Here is a 14930-nt window from a genome sequence, read left to right as displayed (position 1 = left end):
AATTATGCTGCCACAAAAATCTTTAGTCATTTGCCAAATAATATTAAAAGTGTAACAGAAGGCCAACCAACATTTAAAAGCAAATTAAAAGAATTTCAGAATGACAACACCTTCTACTCAATAGATGAGTTTTGAGATATGAAGTAATAACTGTGTGTGTGTTTGGGGGGGGGGGGGGGGGGGGATTACTGATTTTGCCTAAGTTATGTTAAAGTGACACTTCCACATCATTATGAAATGTCGTATCCGTGACCAGTGGAACAAGGATTAATGTATGTGTGTACAAAACTGTAACTCTAAGGTTTCGGTCCACATCGAGGTCTCATGATAAATCTTTAGATGTTTCCAGAATAATCATAATTAACAACTGACTACACCAATAATGTTAAAGCAAAATACAGTTATATCTCACATCTCACCTTTTATGATATAACAAAACAGATTCTATGGGTACATGTTCAGTAGTTTTCTAAACATGGCCAGAATTCAATAATTTCTATACACTGAAACAGATCCAGATACATTTAATGTGTAAACACCGAGCAAGTTACTTCAGGACCAATATCAAAACTTCTTCAAAATAGCAATTTTCCCCAAAATGTAGTCTTTTTTCCTTTAATTGTCAAATATCCTCAATCCTCCCCAATAGTAGTTCATCAACACAACATAGTCATCTTCAACTGGAAGAGATATTTCATTATTTAAACTTTCCTAGCTTCAGATAGTGCAAAATATGTAAAAACAAAAAAAATCTTGTTTTATGGTACAAGATTTTCAATCAATGTGTAAATAATTTCATCTCTTCTCAACAAAAGAGAGTCACAATAAATTTCCTCATTAACCAGACAGTAGAAATATTGTGAGATTGCACTTAGCACTAGACGTCTTAACTTCTAGCTGAAAAGACACTTAACCTATTGAGACAGTCAAAGAGCATGTGTAAAGGTAGACAGATGAACAGAACAAAATCTGCAATATGAGAAGATGAAAATCAAAAGTAATACTGCAGCTCATCCTCATCATCACTGACTTCTGCATCTGTTTCTACTAATGAAAATCTCTATGCATATGACAATTTTTTCACATATATACACAAAATTTTGGTGCAACGTTGTCTTCATACAAACTTCATTTTCTGTTTAGCACATTTGTTTGAAACTTTGCAAGTAATCACATTACCAGCAACTCTGATTTTGTATGTTTTACCCTATAATGAACTTTACAACAGTCTTAAACATTTACAATAATAATAATAATAATAATAATAATAATAATAACTTCCAATGTCAGTTAAATTAGGCAGAAGTTTGTCATGACTAGACTGAGGTAACATCATGAAACTGTTCTCGCTTATGTTACAAGCATTTTCAATGTAATAGTCTGATAACTCCTAGCACTTATTTAAATATACCTTCTGTCAAGTTATCTTCTTAAATTTTTCTAAACTTTACGATTTTGAGCTTAAAATAAATCTGAATTTGTTATAATTGCCTTCATCGAAAATAGACCACACACACACACACACACACACACACACACACACACACAAATGCAACTCACACACATGACTGTAGTCTCAGGCAACTGAAACCACACTGCCTTGTTTGTTCCTATAATTTTCTTAGTGTCTGAATTTTCATCTTACACCACAAGGGCATCGTTGGCAATTTCCATTGAATTTTCTCCTTCAACGCTCAAAATTGTTTTCACTGTCGTTATTAATAATGCTCCTAACTGTTGCATCACTAAGTCATCTTTCAGTGCCTCATTTTTAAGTTAGAGATGTTTTCATTATAAACTTCAAGTTAGTTTTCAGTTCTGCTAAGTCTTTTATTATTTCCCTCCATTAGCAACCTAAATTATTCACTGATGGAAGCATTGCCCTCTTTAATTTGCAACAAAAGCATTCTGAACATTTCAGTTGTATCTAATTTCTTTGATCCTTCTGAATGTTCTAAAGACTGATCCAGCATTAACCCCCATGACCCATGTCCTCTAAATTTTTCTCTTTGTTTTCATCATGTTGAAAAAGTTACATTTTATTTTCTGCAATCAAAAAACTAATTAGAAATATACTACACCACTTATAATAACATATTTTTTTCATCAAGTTCCAGTCCAGATCCCTGACTGTTTTCAACAATGTGGCCCAGTTGCTCCTCAGTTTTCCACAAGCTTCATCTCAGCTGCACTGTTCTTTCTGGTCATCATCCAAACTTTTATATAGTGTGAAATTTAATCATAACATTCACTGAAAAACAGAATATTTATTAGTATTTCAGTCTACAACTCAATGATCATGTTTGATGCACCCAAATATAAACAATATTTTCACAATGGTTTACTGATGATAATCATAAAAAAAATTGATAGTTTCAATGGTCCCAGGGTTAAAATTCATTTATCAAAACTTTTCAGAAGTTGGTGTGGTTTTTAATTTATAAATGACTAAACACTTTTCTTTTATGTTTGATGATTTATTTTGCTGTTTTTTCTCCAGTTCAAACATAATATTTGTCACACTTTTCATAACATACACTACTGGCCATTAAAATCGTTACACCAAGAAGAAATGCAGATAAACGGGTATTCATTGGACAAATATATTATACTAGAATAATGGCCTTAATATGCCTGGGCATTGTGTTAAACAGAGCTTGGATGGGGTGTACAGGTATAGCTGCCCACGCAGCTGCAACACACTACCACAGTTCATCAAGAGTAGTGACTGGTGTATTGTGACGAGCCAGTTGCTCAGCCACCATTGTCCAAACGTTTTCAATTGGTTACAGATGTGGAGAATGTACTGGCCAGGGCAGCAGTCGAACATTTTCTGCATCCAGAAAGGCCCGTACAGGACCTGCAACATGCAGTCATGCATTATCCTGCTGAAATGTAGGGTTTCGCTGGGATCAAATAAAGGGTAGAGCCATGGGTCACACATCTGAAATGTAATGTCCACTGTTCAAAGTGCCGTCAATGTGAACAAGAGGTGACTGAGACATGTAACCAATGGCACCCCATACAAATCACGCCGGGTGATACACCAGTATGGCGATGAATACAGAACCTGGATTCATCCGAAAAAATTACGTTTTGCCATTCGTACACCCAGGTTCGTCGTTGAGTACACCATTGCAGGTGCTCCTGTCTGTGATGCAGCATCAAGGGTAACCGTGGCCATGGTCTCCGAGCTGATAGTCCATGCTGCTGCAAACATCATCAAACTGTTCGTGCAGATGGTTGTTGTCTTGCAAACGTCCCCATCTGTTGACTCAGGGATTGAGACGTGGCTTCACGATCCATTACAGCCATGTGGATGAGATGCCTGTCATCTCGACTGCTAGTGATATGAGGCTGTTGGGATCCAGCACGGCAGTCCATATTACCCTCCTGAACCCTTTGATTCCATATTCTGCTAACAGTCATTGGATCTCGACCAACGTGAGCAGCAATGTCACGATACGATAAACCGCAATTGCGAAAGGCTACAATCTGACCTTTATCAAAGTCGGAAACATGATAGTACGCATTTCTCCTCCTTACACGAGGCATCACAACAATGTTTCACCAGGCAACGCTGGTCGACTGTTGTTTGTGTGTGAGAAATCGGTGGGAAACTTTCGTCATGTCAGCACATTGTAGGTGTCGCCACCATTGTGTGAATGCTCTGAAAAGCTAATCATTTGCATATCACAGCATCTTCTTCCTGTCGGTTAAATTTCGCATCTATAGCACGTCATCTTCATGGTGTAGCAATTTTAATGGCCAGTAGTGTAGTTCTTCAAATTAGATTCATATCTTTGATATATGACAAAGCGTGGAACAATGAATATCATGAATGAAGTTTTATAAAGCAATGTCTATCCTCACATTGTTCTACAGAGTGAGTGATGGGTCATTTACAAACAAGAAGACAGTAAGATCCAGGCAGCTGAAATCAGATTTCTTAGGGCTGTGGAAGGTTTTACCAGAGCAGACAGATTAAGAAACAGTGACATTAGGAAGGAATTAAAGATATTTAATTTAGGAAGCAAAACTGAAGGCAACAGAAAAAAATGGAGTGAACAAGTTAACATAATAAATTGCAGCAGACTAGCTTAAATAAGTCACAAACTATAATCCAGTAGAAACCAAAAGAATCTGGGATGGCCGAGGAAGGGGTGGGCACCACAATGGAGGAAGGCATAATACTTTAAGTGGAGAAGAAGAAGGAAAAGAAGAAGACTATTTTTTGTCCTTCCTATTATTGCCAGCGGAATATTCCAAGTCATTGCCAGCATGACAGATGTTCTAACAACACCTTTTCATATTCCAGTAATCTTGACATTAAAAGAGTTTGCAATTAATACTGATGAAAACTCGTATATGAGCATGCAACTGTATATTTACTACAGCGAGAAATGAGCATGGAAAATAGGGGCTAGGATAATGACAATATTATGAAAAGGAGGGATTGCTACACATGTTATAGACGGGGTGTTTAGTCACAGACAGGTACAACAAAAAGACTGCTGTACATTCAACCTTTTGGCCAAAAGGCCTTCTTCCATTCTTCCGAAGTAGAAAACACACACACATACACACACACACACATACACACACACACACACACACACACACACACACACACACACACACACACACACACATGACCACTCTCTCTGGTCACTGAGGCTGCAGCCACACAGAGTGGTCATTTGTGTACGAGTTGTCCTTGTGCAAAAGTGTGTATGTTCTCTACTGCAGACGAAGGCCTTTCGGTCAAAAGCTCACTCTTTTTAAGAACCTTCAACATCACAGCGCATCAGTAATCGTTGGTTAATATATTAAAAAACTAGAAACCCACCTCGATTGCGAAAAAATGACCTAGTGTTAACCTAGGTTTCGGCGTAGATAACTACACCTTCTTCAGAACAATAAAACTCACAAGTGCCTAAGAAGACCTTTGTCAATGATTAAAAGAACACCATAGCTATATATTTACAAACGAAAAAAAGGAAAACACAAACAGTACATATGTACAAAGTCAAAACCCCTACGTAACTTACACCATTAAGTTAAGTAGTGGTTTTGACTTTGTACATATGTACTGTTTGTGTTTTCCTTTTTTTCGTTTATAAATATATAGCTATGGTGTTCTTTTAATCATTGACAAAGGTCTTCTTAGGCACTTGTGAGTTTTATTGTTCTGAAGAAGGTGTAGTTATCTACGCCGAAACCTAGGTTAATACTAGCTGCTTTTTTCGTAATCGAGGTGGGTTTCTAGTTTTTTAATAAACTCACTCTTTTTGTTGTTCCTGTTTTTAACTCAATGTCTTCTCTGTTTGGTAAGTAGTAATCTATTCATCCTTTCATAATATCATAGAAAAAAAGATTAACTACGAACTCAGAGTCAAACAACCTTGTAGGTTATAGCCCAGTAACTTGTTCAATGTCTCAAATTTAAAAACACCATTTGTAGAAGCTGCTATTGCAGTTTATAATTGCACTAAAAGATGTTGTTTTTGTGCCAGTTGTATGGTTATGTGTATTCAAAAACCATAATTGTCAATAGTTACATATGTCTGACATAAATTGCACATTCAGAAAAATTCATTCAAAAATCAAAAAATTGTAGGGAGATGAAATGACTGACCAGCACTTACCTTCAGTACTGTGTATAGACACATTTAAAATTCTTCCTTTTGAAGAGCCAGTTATTCTGTCTCCTTGTAATTTTATAAAGTGCATGTATTCTGATGGTCTCATGCAGGGACAAAGTTAACCAGCTCAAATGTGCAAATATATAAAGAAAATGTATTTTTCTTTTAAAAGTTCACTATACTCCATGTAAACATCATAGAAATTTATAATTAGGAGGTCTTTATTTACACTATAAACTGAGATGTTGAAATTTGTTCCATCAGATACTAAGACTCTTTCTGTTATAATTTATACTTAATATATTTAACATCTTCCTTGTCTCTTCCAGAGAATTGTATGGGACTGCAAATTAGTAATCAGTATTTGGCAATATTTCATGCTAGCTAATTATAGTTGGATATTGATGGAAGCCCTCTACCTACATAATCTTGTTTTCAATGCTCTTTTTTCGGACAGAAGCAGTGTGATACACTACACCATTTTAGGTTGGGGTACGTATGTTCTTATTATAACTTACTACAAATATAACTGTCAAAATATGCCAACAGTGCTCTCATGATGTTCTCATGGCTCATTTGTAGAAGTACTGTGGGTATTATATATGCACATAACTGTAGTAATGGTGGTTTCAAGTTATGGAAATATTACTAATGACTTGGCAAGCAAATTAGAAGTGACAATGAATACATGCTAAATAAATATATAAATTGGTGACAGATAAAGAAAATGTAATAATTGATTCCCCACTGCCTGGAAGGCTAAAAGTGACATATTTCAGTATCATAATTTTAGAGGTCTGGATTTACTAGTTGAATTATTTGTATGTTCCATGGGTTATAATTATCTCTTGCTTTCATGTGGAGCAATTCACTTGCTTACAGTTATAATACATATTTTAAGAAAAACACACAAAGTTTTCTGCACAAGCTGATAAACATTTGTCATTAGTGATAATTTGCTTATCACATATATCCCTACACCATTTGACAGAACTCAAGAAATATTATCTTAGCACCATGCTAGTCACTGGCAGACATTAATTTTGTACCATTTGATTTGATTTGTGTAGTAACACGATTCACATTTTCTGTTGCACTTCACATAGTGTAGACCGGGAGCTGTTTGCTAGGCATGCCCGATGTGAACTGACTGGGCATGGCCCATTCTGCCTGAGTAGTTGTTGTTCCACCGGCAGAGGGCGTGGCTGAATTCTCGCGTGCCCTCTGGTGGACGGGACTTTACTTGCAGCAACTACTGTCCGTGATGCACCGTGCTGATGTGCACCTCCCGCGATCTTTCTGGTGGCTACTGCACTCCTCCTTCGGGGGGTGAAGCCACTGTGATCCACTGTGTCGGAAGTTGGAGTGTCATGCAGTAGCGATGACCTCCATGTCCATTGAAAGGCTGGAATTGGGGGGATCTGCCAACCCTCGAGCCGGAACCTTCGAATACGGTTGGAAGTGACCCACACGAAGACGCCCCCGTCGTCCCGCCACCGGAGCCCGGGACAGAACGGGCGACAAGCCGTCAAATTGCGGATCCCGGTCCACCTCAGGAGGGGCAAGACCCAGTGGCGGGGACGATGGGGAAGGGACGACCACAGGTGAACCAGCATCCTGAGAAACTGGGCCTGCGCGGGGGGCTGGCTCTTGCCGGGACATCTCTAATGATGGCGATGCCAGTGCTGCAGCTACTGGAGGCTGCCAAGGCTGAGAACCATCGCAGTGTGGCGGGGTCACAGGTGGGAGGGGCGGTAGCATCCCCTGAGAAAACGAAAAGGGTCCCAGCAATGGGGAAGCCAGCGCCCGAGGAGTCGGAGGGTGGGTGCCCAAACGTGGATGTAGCTGATTTTGGTGATGACGTACCTCCCAGTCCCCCGCCTGCAGGGTATAGAGCCGGTGGCCATTGTGGTGCAGGACCACCGCCAATATCCAATGTGGATTGCGACCAAACCCACGTGCCCAGACCGACATACCCGGTGGAAAGCCGGGTACCCCATTTTGCGAAGACTTGCGAGGACCAGACTGGAGGAGGTGCAGCAGAGTCCTAGGTTGGCGCTTGTGGAGGAAGTCTGTAGGGCTGCGTTCCCCCATCAGTGTGGTCCGGTATGCCTTCAGGAAAAACGTCAATGCCTCCTCCGCAGGAAATACGTGCACATACTTTTTCATCTGTGTCTTAAATGTGCACACCATGCGCTCGGCATCCCCATTCGATTGTGGATGAAAGGGGGGAGAGCAAACATGCCGAATACCGAAGTGCCTACAAAAATCCTGGATGGTCTGCAAAATAAACTGAAGTCCATTGTCCGATACCAGGGTGACTGGCAGACCTTCCACAGAAAAGATTTTTGATAGTGCCTGGATTGCGACTTCTGAAGTGGTTGAGGAGCAGCGAACCACATATGGGAATCGGGAATAAGCATCAATGACAATGAGCCAAAAGCCATTGAGAAACAGGCCCGCAAAATCTATGTGAACATGTTCCCATGCCTGGGTTGCAGGCAGCCATGAAGAGAACGCTGACCTGGGAGACGCCTGTCGGCTCGCACACTGGGAACAGGCGGCCACCAAGTGCTCAATTTCTCTGTCAATACCAATCCAGTACACATGTCTGTGAGCCCAGGTTTTAGTACGGGAAACACCCCAGTGCCCCTCATGTAATAACGTGAGGACCTCCCTTCGCAAACTTGCAGGAACAACCATGCAAGGAGCTGTAGCTGTATCATCGGTAGCCAGAAGGAGAACTCCTTCCAAGACAGAGGCGGCCTCGTAGAACAAAATAATTATGAAGAGGGTCCGAGGCCTGGCCTGGAGGTTGGGACGACCACCCCTGCTGAACGAGGCGAACTACTTGCCGGAGAACTGGGTCACCTGCCGTTTCCCTGGTGACTCTAGAACTAGTGATCGGGAAGCCATCAACCGCTTGGTGGGATGCCACATCCAAATGAAAACACATAATCTCCTCCCATCGAACTTAGGATCCGGGCCCACCGGAAGACGGGAAAGAGCGTCGGAGTTGGCATGCTGTCCGGTAAGGTGAAAATGAATGTCATAATGGTACTTAGAGAGGAACGAGCCCAGCGCTGCAGTCTGTGGGCCACCCTATCCGGAATTTGAGAGGCGGGGCCAAATAACGATATTAATGGCTTATGGTCAGTGATTAACTGAAACTTCGGATATACCGAAGGCCAACCGCTGGTATTGGTAAAGGCCAAACGGGGTGTTGACGTCCGCCAGCCGTTTGGAATCATCATCAAGTGGTATCTGATGATAAGCCTCCGAAAGATCAATTTTCGAAAAATATTGGCATCCCTCCACGGCGGAGAACAATTCATCAGAATGAGGCAAGGGATAGTTGTCCACCACCAATTGGGAATTAATGATGGCCTTGAAATCGCCACAAGGACGTAATTTTCCCGAGGGTTTCATGACAATAACGAGGGGCGAAGCCCACTCACTAGAAGAAATGGGAAGAATGACCCCGAGGGCTGTCAGCCGATCTGGCTCTGCTTTTACCTGAGGGCAGAGAGCCAAGGGGATCTGCCTCGCGCGTAGAGAACATGGGCGAGCCAACGCCTTCAATGTTAAGTGAGCTTCAAAGTCTGAAACACACCCCAGGCCCTCCTCAAAGATATCCTTATAGTCAGAGATCAAAGATTCCAATAATTGATAGGGAACATCTTTGGAGACCAACTGTATGGTGTCTGCAATAGAAAAACCGAAAGCTTGAAAGGCATCCAATCCAAAAAGGTTAGCAGAGCTCGCATCACTGACAACAATAAAAGTAAGAGGCCAAGTGACTGATTTGTAAGTAACATCGGTAGTGAATTGACCCAGTAGGGGAATGAACTGTTTACCATAACCACGTAGACACTGGTAAACTGGCGCCAATGGGGGTGACCCAAGGTCGAAGTAAGTTTTTGCATTCAATAAGGAAACTGCCGCGCCCGTATCTACTTGCAGTTGTAATCGGCGCGACCAAACCAACACCTCGATAAAGAGTTTTTGTGCCGATGTGTCGGGAGCCTGCCCTGACGAAACTTCCTGAATGTCAACGTCCATGTCCTCTGTACCTGCTCCCTTCAATTCTTTTGAGGCTGAGAGTCAAACTTTAGCAATGTGTCGTTTTTATTGCATTTGCGACAAACAGCCCAATGCTGGGGGCACTCTGACCGATCATAATGTATATAGCACGATGCACAGTATGGTAACAGGGGCCGGCAGCCGGAACTCTATTTACGCGCCGTGTGGCAGCAGCCGTAACGGCCGGATTGTACCGCTCGTACGTCGTCCACCCCAGATGCAGTGGACGCGGCCGCACCGCCCTGAACCGCCGTGACGTCGCACCACGCTTCCAACTGTTGACCTGAGGCGTGAAAGAGTTCATACAATTGAGCAATGGACAGGACTTCCTCAAGGGAAGGGTCTTCCAACTGCAGGGCCCATTGCCGGACCTCCCTATCAGGGACCGAATGAACAATGACGTCGCGCACCATAACGTGGGTATACAACTCTCGCGACTGCTCCGTGACAAAATGACACTTGCAACTAACTCACTGCAGGGTAGCGGCCCACACCCAGTAAGACATATGGGGCTGCTTCTTGCATTGATAGAACTTGACCCTAGCCGCCACAACATGCGTGCGGTGGTGATAATATGAAGACAGCAATGAACACAATGCGTCAAAAGACAAGGATGAGGGTTCCTGCAATGGCGCTAGCTGCCACAAAACTTGATACAGCGAGGGAGATATCCAAGACAAGAAAAGAGCATGACATACCTCTGCATTGGCAACATGAAATGCCTGGAAATGCTGCCGAAGGTGACGTTCATATGTGTCCCAATCCTCCGCCGTCTCGTCATACAGGGGAAAGGAAGGAGGGAATGGCGCTGGAGCAGACTGCGTGGAGAGCAACGCCGCAAGCACTTGTTTCATGGTTGCCATGAGCTCCATCTGCTGCTCAAACAAAACCCGCACTAAATCCTCCATGCCATGGATAAGCTGCAAAACCGGAACAAAGATGCAACACGCGAAAGAACAATCCCATCCTCGTCGCCAATTGTGTAGTAACACGATTCACGTTTTCCGTCGCACTTCACATAGTGTAGACCAGGAACTGTCTGCTAGGCATGCCCGATGTGAACTGACTGGGCACGGCCCGTGCTGCCTGAGTTGTTGTTCCGCCGGCAGAGGGCGCGGCCAAATTCTCGCATGCCCTCTGGTGGACGGGACTTTACTTGCGGCAACTACTGTCCGTGACCCGCCGTGCCAATGTGCGCCTCCCGCGATCTTTCTGGTGGCTACTTCAATTTGACTTTTTATTGGTCCAGTTTTATCATACAGCAAAAATTGTACAATCGATATTGGACAGATGAAAGAAAAGTTACAATAATACATAGTATCAGCAAAATAGTAGGCAAATTAAAAATAGGTACCTATTACAATTAATTTCGTTACGTATTCAGAAATTCTCTGACAGAATAGAAACAGTGCTTTATTAGAAATGCCTTTACTTTAGCTTTAAATATTGTATGAGTAGCATTTTTTATTTCCTCTGGTATCTTATTGTGTAGTATTACACCAATGTTAATTATGCTCCTGTGATAGGTGGTTGTTCTGTGATATTTGATGTATATTTGATTCCCCTCTGGTACTGTAGTTGTGTACATTTTTGCTCTGTAGCAGTTTGCCTGTTTTCAGGAGGTAGTCCCTAGTGGACAAGATAGTTTCATAAATGATTAAACTTGGAACATTTAGAACACTAAGCTCAGTAAAATGGGATTTACAGGACTCCATATTTTTCAGGCCACAAATTATTCTTAGAGCTCTTTTTTGCATTCTAAAAACCTTTACACTGTGAGTTGAGTATCCCCAGAAAACGATCCCATATCGGACTAGTGAGTGGAACTGAGCATAGTATGCCTGCAGTACTGTTGTTTTGCTTGTTGTAGCCTTTAAAACTCTTAGGCCATAGCACACAGATGATAGTTTTCTAGAAAAGTTATTTATATTGTGTATTCCACTTTAAGTCTTGCTGAACCCATAGACCCAAACATTTTGTGGCACATTTTCTAGGGGATAATTTTTTAATTGTGTTTGAATAGAGATTTGATTAGACGGAGGAATTAAATGAAAATCAACACACACAGTTTTTTCAGTATTTATAATGAGTTTGTATTTTGTGAACCACACAGAAAGTCTTTTCATAGAACTTTCTGCTGTGGACTGCAAAGTTTCTGGACTGGATCCATTGAGCAATATGCTGGTGTCATCAGCAAACAGGATAGTTTCTGTGGCACTCATATATTCAACTAAGTCGTCCACATAAATAAAGAAGAGTAGTGGACCTAAGATTGAGCACTGCGGTACACCATATTTTATTGGTAATTCGTTAGAAAGAAACGAGTTGTTTCTTGTTTTATTCATTTTGTTGAATTCATACTGAAGTGATACTTTCTGCCTCCAATTTTTTAGGTATGAACACAACCAGCTATGGGCTACACCTCTTACACCTCGACTTTCTAATTTTTCGAGCAGAATGTAATGGTCCAGGACATCAAAGGCTTTTGATAGATCTAGAAAAATACCTGCAGCTAATTTATGTTGATCAAGGGATTTTAAGATGCAGTCTAAGAATTCGAAAATTGCTGTTTGTGTAGATTTAGTCTTTCTAAAACATTGTTGTTGTACTGTAAGAGGTGCTTATTTATTTATGAGACTTAAAAGCCTGTCGTAGAAGAGTTTTCCTAAAATTTTTGAGAAGGAACATAACTGTGACACGGATCAGTAGTTTGATATTTTTGAAGAAGTACCTTTTTTTAGCAGTGGTGAAACTTTTGCTATTTTAAAAATATCTGGAAAAACACCAGTTTTTAAAGACAGGTTGAAAATGTTTGCCAAGGGGTTTGCTATGTGGTGATCACATGCTTTTAATATGAAATCAGGTACTTCATCAAGACCACCTGCATCTTATTGCTTAATGGTTTAATTTTACTTATAATTTCATTGGGGTTTGGTTCATAAACATACATAGAAGCAGTCGAGATCACTAATTTGCTGGAGAAACTTGGGACTGGTCCTTGACAGTGTACTTGAATGAGGTCTTCAGCTACGGAAGTGAGGTATTCATTGAATTTTTCCACAACTGAATTTGGGTCTGTGACTTTTGAGCCTTCTAGTGTTAATGATGCATTCTTTTTCTTTGGAGCTGAACTACAAGTTTCTTTCTTTATAACTCTCCACACGGATCTCATTTTGTTAGATGAGTTTCTTATCAAATTGTCATTCCACATAATTTTTACCTCTTTGACTACTCTACCATAGATTCTTTTGTAGGCTTTTGAATAACCTGTGAATTCTTGGGTTACTCTATATTTCTTATAATAGTATTGCAGAAATCTGTTTCTCTCACTGGAAATTTTTATGCCTTCAGTTACTCATTGCTTATTATTGTTAGGTTTTACTGTTTTTACTAATTTTGGAAATGCTACATTAAAATAGTGAAGAAAGATGCTCTGAAAACTCATGTACATGCTTTCAACATTGTTCTGAGTGGCAATGCTTTCCCAGTTTTCCTACGCCAGTAAGAGATTAAAAATTCTAATGTTATCTTCTGTAATGTTATCTATGTACAGCATTGTATGGTAGTGAAACATGGACTGTGGGAAAACCGGAAGAGAACAGAATCGAATCATTTGAGACGTGGTGCTATAAACGAATGTTGAAAATTAGGTGGACTGATAAGGTAAGGAATGAGGAGGTTCTACGCAGAATCGGAGAGGGAAGGAATATGTGGTAAACACTGATAAGGAGAAGGGACAGGATGATAGGACATCTGCTAAGACATGAGGGAATGACTTCCATGGTACTAGAGGGAGCTGTAGAGGGCAAAAACTGTAGAGGAAGACAGAGATTGGAATACGTCAAGCAAATAATTGAGGACGTACGTTGCAAGTGCTACTCTGAGATGAAGAGGTTAGCACAGGAAAGGAATTCGTGGCGGGCCGCATCAAACCAGTCAGTAGACCAATGACCAAAAAAAAAATGTTATCTTCAGAAAAGTTTCTATTTTCAACTACTTTTTTTGGAACTACTACTACTTGTAGGCATTTCTATATACAGCAGCTGTGCCTCATGATCACTATAACCCATGCTCAGTACTCTGCTTGTGAAACTGTAATTTGTTTCTGATATGAATATTTGGTCAATAATGGAATTTGTGCATTCTGTTAAACTTGTTGGGCAGTGTCTTGTGGGGATAATATTGAATGTGTTGGTAATATTTATTAAAGCATCTCTGGTGCTGCTGTCTTTTGAAAAATCAATATTGAAATCCCCACAAAGCACTATCCTCATATTTAGTGTACAGATCCTGTTCAGCAGAACCTCTATTTTGTTCATAAAGACTAGCAGGTTTCCACTTGGTGCTCTATATATGTTAATAACTATGAAACTAAGCTCTGGCAGTTTAGTAATGGAAAGTTCAAAGTCTTTTTCAGTTGGGTCAATATAACTTTTACTGACATCACAGAACTTCATTTGTTCTTTTACAAAGATAGCAGAGCCACCATGTTTGGAAAGCTCTAGGCTAAAATTACTTGCTAATCTATATCCTGAGATTGAGGTTAATTTTACTTCATCATTTTGTATCCAATGTTCTGTAATGCAAATTATGTCTAGATTTAGTGCATACTGGAGTAGTACTTCCAACATGGAAATTTGATTTGTGGGTGACTGAACATTATGGTGTAGTATAGCAAAATCTGGGTATTTAGTAACTTTAGTTGAAATGGTTTCTGATTATTGATCTAATGGCATTTCTAATACAGCACTTACCCTACAAAATGTTCGCTGCCGGCCGCGGTGGTCTCGCGGTTCTAGGCGCGCAGTCCGGAACCGTGCGACTGCTACGGTCGCAGGTTCGAATCCTGCCTTGGGCATGGATGTGTGTGATGTCCTTAGGTTAGTTAGGTTTAAGTAGTTCTAAGTTCTAGGGGACTAATGACCACAGCAGTTGAGTCCCATAGTGCTCAGAGCCATTTTGAAAATGTTCGCTATCTTTCTTGTGTGTGGCTTCTGTTTGCTGGTGGCAATCAACAGGTGAGTTAACTTCTGGAGCTTGTATAAGTTTTGCTTCATCCACATCTGTCCTCTTTGGTTTAAACCATTTCATAATTTTCGTTTGGCTGATGACTTGATTGTTTGTTTCTCACCTAATTGGTTTAAACCACTTGGTAATTTGCATCTGGCCGATGACACAGCTTGTAACTCATCTAAAGCACTT

The 14930-nt window shown here is 40.9% G+C and overlaps 2 protein-coding genes across 3 annotated transcripts in view; both read left to right on the top strand.

Annotated features, from left to right (window-relative positions):
- LOC126247391 (parathyroid hormone/parathyroid hormone-related peptide receptor-like) overlaps nt 1–14930 on the top strand; it is a 931061-nt gene that overhangs the window by 313101 nt on the left and 603030 nt on the right. The gene's annotated exons all lie outside the window — the stretch shown is intronic.
- The window catches only part of LOC126247365 (parathyroid hormone/parathyroid hormone-related peptide receptor-like), a 289419-nt gene that overhangs the window by 137622 nt on the left and 136867 nt on the right, over nt 1–14930 (top strand). For both annotated transcript variants that reach the window (XM_049948473.1, XM_049948474.1), the window contains exon 7: nt 5975–6137. In XM_049948473.1, coding sequence (XP_049804430.1) covers nt 5975–6137 — 163 coding nt within the window. The remainder of the gene's footprint in view (nt 1–5974; nt 6138–14930) is intronic.

The sequence above is a fragment of the Schistocerca nitens genome, chromosome 1 (genome assembly GCF_023898315.1).
Source record: "Schistocerca nitens isolate TAMUIC-IGC-003100 chromosome 1, iqSchNite1.1, whole genome shotgun sequence".
Classification (NCBI taxonomy): Eukaryota; Metazoa; Arthropoda; class Insecta; order Orthoptera; family Acrididae; genus Schistocerca; species Schistocerca nitens.
This window is presented reverse-complemented; position numbering and strand designations above follow the sequence as displayed.